Below are 5,568 nucleotides of genomic sequence, written 5' to 3' on the forward strand. Positions count from 1 at the left end.
GATCATATATATTATTATACATACATACATATATATATATATATATATATATATATATATATATATATGTATATGTATATTCTACGATACAATGTTACTATTACACACATATGTAATTATTGCAATAAAATGAATCATTAATTAATTCGATATTAGTCGTTTGGCTCGATCTTATGAAAATCAAATTGCTCGAGATCTGAGATCCCACTATTTGAAAATACTTCTAACGGTTCCAATAATATCCTCTGACGTCGACGTTTACGATGTTCGATATACATCTCTATTAACATAACAAAAAGAGCGACAGCAATACCCATAAAAAGTGAAAATAAAGCTGGACTGAATTCATTCAATGCGACAGGAGCAGGTATTTCATTATGACCTTCCGGGCATTGTGGTCGTGCGGGCTGCCAAATATAGCTCAAGTGTCCTCCCATACCATGCTCCATCATTTTTCTCAATCTACAATGTAAAAAATCTTTACCAATTATCTGTTCTCTTCTTATTAAAAAAGCACAATCAAAAAGAATAAGAATCATTTCGACTTTCGTGATCTTTTAAAAATCCAAAATAGCCTGATCGTGATCAAGAGTATTTTATAAAAATATTATAGATAAGTTAATATTGATATTTTCTCTTATTAAATCACTGACCCATAAGTTACCATCTTCTTAAAGGGCGAATGTTTTCTAATAGCAGTAGCTATGCGTTCGACTGGAAATAATTGTATTTCTTCAAGATCACATATCTCATCTTGCGAAAATGTATCCTATTAAAGAAATAAAATATAAGAATCTAATAAATATATCGTTGATTCGTTTTCGTCGTACTTCGTTTACAATAATTACCTCAATTATTTTATATGCGGTCGCAATATCAACATGAAAGGCATAGCCACCTCTTTTTACTTTTTTAAGACCTTCCTCTGCTGTTAAGAAAGGTTCGACTCCTCGTTTTTTACTAGATTGTATTTTTTTTCGATTGAGCTCGTGCACCGCAGGATTCGTCGATTTCTAATAATACAGATCATAAGAACAAAAATAAAATTAGTAAGATAAATCGTTGAATGATTCTGTATTAAAAATAAAATCGTTGGAAGAGAGAAGTAAAAGAAAAAAGAAAAAGAAAAAGAAAATAATACACTTACGGCTAAATAATCGTAGTTATAAGCCATGTCCTCGATTCCGACTTCAAGGCTACTGTCCGATAAATTCTTTAGAGTATGTATGAACCTTGGTGGTTCTGATAATAATGAACCAACCACACTGGCAGAATAAAATTGAATAAGGAGTAATCCCCAAAGAAATAAAGAAAGAAATACTATACGTCCGGAATAAATACGTGGACCGTCGCTCAAACCTATGTAACGTAGGTAAAATATATGTTCCTTCTTTTTTTCAACGATGACCTTACGAATTGATAGTTGTAAAATTATCTAGAAGTAAAAAAGAATAAAAAAAATTTTCTATCTATTTACAAAACCTTGTTGACAAATAGCAGCCGCCGTTATCAAAGCTGTCTCCGAGGTGGGATTAGTATCCAAAGTGCACATCTTTGGATAATTATCGAAATACAATTCGATCTTAACCGTGAGCAATAATGTCAACCAATAAATGATAGCCACGATTAGAATCAAGTACCAAACGTCTTCCGTGAACGGCATGAGAAACACATTATGTATATCGCTAGTTTTTGGATGACGAAAAATAATGGCCGTCCTGCATGTAATTATTTAAAAATGAATCTTTTGATACGAAATAATAAAAAAAAAGAGAGAGAGAGAAAGGAAAAGATTCGTTTATATCAATCACATGTACGTCAAATAATAATTACTTTGCTATGTAAGTTTGCACGGTGTAATCGCATGCGTCAAATCTTTCGGGCTTAAATAAATATGGTGTTGCACTTATGTCTACTGTTCCACGAATCATGTCAGCTAGGATACCATTCCAAGTGCCATTAACGAGATAACCCCAGGTTGTCCCTCTTATTAAATTCATCCTATTTCATAGAATAAAAAGACATGATCGAATGAAACGTAATCGAATAACTTTACCTACACATATCCTAATTACATTTAAAATATGAAATGTTTTATTACGAAAATGATTTCTTTTCTTTTTTTTCCTTCTTACGTAATATTATAATAATCCATCAATTGTACTATTAAGATGTAATTATATCGCATCATCGTGTCAACGTGACGATTAATTGGATTTAATATGTAAGTATGAAAATCCGGTATAGGTTCATGATCTACCTAAAACGATCAGATCACAAAATCGATATTGGTAAGAAGATACGTGAAATAAGATAAAGACATACGTATTAATAAATTTCTTTCCCGTTGTTATTTCGAACTCACGTGAATAGAAACGTTCAAGGTTAGTTTATGGAAATTTTGACGGCGTTTATACTTGTATTGAGTTAATTCGTTTCTCAATCCATCGTCGAAAGACCAATAACCCATGTAAGTAACATTGAGTCGACCTCCGTGCCGATGACTGAAATTGTAGACGTCGTAAAGAACATAAACATCCTTTTGGCGTAATGCCACTGTAATTTCACTCGCTATGGAAAGTGGTAGATCTCGCAAAAAATCAATTGGAACAGCATTCGATTCGGTGATCATAAGCCAAAAGAAAGATTCGTTGTAGGATAATCGATTCTCATCGAACTGTTAAAAAAATAATTAAAATAAAAATACAACCATTTCTTATTTGCAAAAAATTAAAACGACATTACCAACCTGTTCGAGAATAATTTCACTCTGGGGACAATCGATATCAAGGATAATACCAAGCTTATAATAATTTACTTTTAAAATGGTATTTATTTCTATATTATCCTTAATAGGCACGTAAGAAATTGTTAGATTGTTCAATAGATCTCTTCGAAAGAAATTCATTTTATCTAAATGAACAAAATATTTATGAGAGACGACAAATTTAAATCGACAGAATTTATAATTGCGGAATATATTTCGAATGGAAAAAAAGAAGAGAAATAAAAAAAAAGGAAAGAGAAACGGGTATTAACCGAAAGAATTCCAACATCCAAATACAACCAAGTATTGTATATATTTCTCAGAAAAATATTCCTTCGTGAAAGTAACCGCAATATTCGCCTTCGCCGTACATAGGATCGCAATTATGCTGATTGCGATTAATCCAGAAATCATATTTCAATTTCTTTGTTTTTTTTCTTTTTAAATTATCCAAGTAAATTGCGAGTGTCGTAGATCTTTAACAACTCGATTTATCTACGCATCTATCGCCAAAAAAAAATAACGAACGATTTTTATCATTAGAATATCATAAAATGTTTGCTTAAAAATTTCTTAAAAATTTGTTCACTTACAAACTAGTGTACACAACAAAACCACTAACTGCACGAAACTTCTAAACAATGTATCGAAAACACTTTTCGCGTAAATAGTAATATGTGATATATGTAATAGAATAACTATAAATCAAAAATCAAAAGACACTTCAACGGTTCTTGATTTTCTCATTGTCTGTCAATGCTACTATGAACTCCTATCCCGCTTTTGACGGGAGGTGACATTATCTTATTGTTAGACGTATGTAATATTGCGAGAGTATCTATTGAATGGCAAATGATTTCCGTAAAGAAGGGCATACCTAATAATTTTCCTATAGAGAAAATTATTGAGGTCGAAGTTACATCGAAGTTATAATACAAAATGAAATTATCTATTCCATTATCTTATATACGCAGTGATTCGTGGTATATCATTTCCAAGAATTTTATATAAATATTTAATAGTGTAAAGGATTGTGATTTATAAAAAAACATTCGCTAATAATATCTCTTGTCCATAAGATCTCCACGTGTTTATTGAATTTTCTCTGTCTCTCTCTCTCTCTTTCTCTCACACACACACACACCCACTTTTTATATTAAAAACTAAAAAAGAATTATTTTTATCCAATCGTAACAAAAAAATTATTTACTGATAATTTATCTGTTCGTTAAAAAGCATGAGTTTGACATTTGATCAACGGTGGATATTCAACAAACTCAACTAGATACAAATATCGGTTTACAGAACATCTTTATGCAATTATCTTTGATTACACATGAAAACTGTAATATGTAACAACGAGATATAATCAGTCAAATTACTAACAAATAAGAAACATGAAATGAGATTTCTATCTAATATTCAAACATATAATCTTTTTAAGTGTCTTGAAAAAGTACAATATCTTTTTATATCATAAGCATTATATTGGAACAAACGATTCTAAAAAAAAAAAAAAAAGAAAAGAAAAAGAAAGGATAAAAATAAAGATGAGAAAAGTTATTAGTACACCTCCTTTTTACAAAATATAATAAAATTTATTAAAACAATTATAATATTTTTCCGATCTCGAATATTATTTAATTTACTGTCACGGAATAAAAATATAGAAATAATTTATGATTTCAAGCTTATTGATTAAAATGTATAACATCAAAATTATACATTTTTAAGATATTATTTAAGAAGACGAATTTGTGGTATGAAATATTTAATGATTCAAAAACAATTCTATTATAAGGAATTTCTATATTCAAATATGTTTTAGAACAGCTAACGGTTTTAAATGATGCAAAATGAAACTAGATAACATCGGTTAAGAGTAATCCTATGAATAAAACATGAATAATGAATATCTTATTGTAGGTTTTAATTTATGATAAAATTAAAATAATAGAATGGAAATAACAAAATAATATCTATAAAAAAAAATAATTGCTCATGACTCGTTTAAATTAATTATAATTGTATAAACACGAATTATATATACATATGCAGATATATATATATATATTTTTTTTTGTTTATATTTGTTTCTCCTTTTAAGTAGAATGGACAAAGAACTAATGTGTAATATGGAAATTAACACGAACCTGTTAATTACCATCGTAAATCATTTCACTTCTGTTTATTCTATTAATCGTCATTGTTTAAATTTGAATTCATTAAAAAGAAGGAAATTTTTAAATCATGCTCGTTAATTATTTAAATTTGAAATGTTTATTTAGAACGTGACAGGGGTATACAAAATATCAAAGGAACTCTTTAATAATAAAATCAACGTTGAATCAATCGTATTTGTTATTAACTTATTTAATAAAAGCATGAAAAATGCTTTGTGAACAATTTAATGGATATTATCTGTTTCATAGCAAATACAAGCGATACAAAAATTGCATACAAAAATTAATAATATGAATGATTCATTACTTTAATCATGATGAAGAGAGGAAATGTCTTATTTCGAATAAAAATGTCTTATTAAAATTTTCTTCTACAAAGATAAAAGTGAAGCGTACAAATATATGTCATAACTCTTATTTATCTTTAAGACATTTGCAATATTCAATTAATTTCTTTAGAATTCCAAGATAAGTGTCAGTCAAACGGTGTAAAAAAGAACGATCTACCAACAACACATATAATTATGGGAAAACTATTATTTATTTGCATGCAGTTTTTACGTAAGCAAAAGTGACATGACATCTATAAATTAAAGAGGTTTTTAAGAGGAGCAAGTA

At 28.8% G+C, this 5,568-nt stretch overlaps 1 protein-coding gene across 1 annotated transcript; it reads right to left on the minus strand.

The window, feature by feature from the left end:
- Positions 1 to 123: 123 nt before the first annotated feature.
- Positions 124 to 3,600, minus strand: LOC127065636 (ionotropic receptor 75a-like). The gene is made up of 11 exons (XM_050998258.1): positions 3,361 to 3,600; positions 3,040 to 3,270; positions 2,750 to 2,913; positions 2,366 to 2,677; positions 2,136 to 2,260; positions 1,834 to 2,001; positions 1,483 to 1,718; positions 1,148 to 1,359; positions 849 to 1,013; positions 654 to 769; positions 124 to 462 (listed from the first exon to the last, which is right to left on the minus strand). Exons 2-11 carry the CDS (start codon positions 3,179 to 3,181, stop codon positions 153 to 155), a joined length of 1,950 nt encoding a protein of 649 aa, XP_050854215.1. The 5' UTR covers positions 3,182 to 3,270; positions 3,361 to 3,600; the 3' UTR covers positions 124 to 152.
- Positions 3,601 to 5,568: the final 1,968 nt, after the last annotated feature.

The sequence above is a fragment of the Vespula vulgaris genome, chromosome 8 (genome assembly GCF_905475345.1).
Source record: "Vespula vulgaris chromosome 8, iyVesVulg1.1, whole genome shotgun sequence".
Lineage (NCBI taxonomy): Eukaryota > Metazoa > Arthropoda > Insecta > Hymenoptera > Vespidae > Vespula > Vespula vulgaris.

What these genes read in the sequence shown, in the direction of transcription:
- LOC127065636 (XM_050998258.1), bottom strand. Translation starts at nt 3,181, where the DNA reads ATGATTTCTGGATTAATCGCAATCAGCATAATTGCGATCCTATGTACG. An exon ending in CCTTGAACGTTTCTATTCAC is followed by an intron (nt 2,261 to 2,365) that starts GTGAGTTCGAAA and finishes TGATCGTTTTAG; the next exon opens with GTAGATCATGAACCTATACC. An exon ending in CCGCATATAAAATAATTGAG is followed by an intron (nt 770 to 848) that starts GTAATTATTGTA and finishes TTTCTTTAATAG; the next exon opens with GATACATTTTCGCAAGATGA.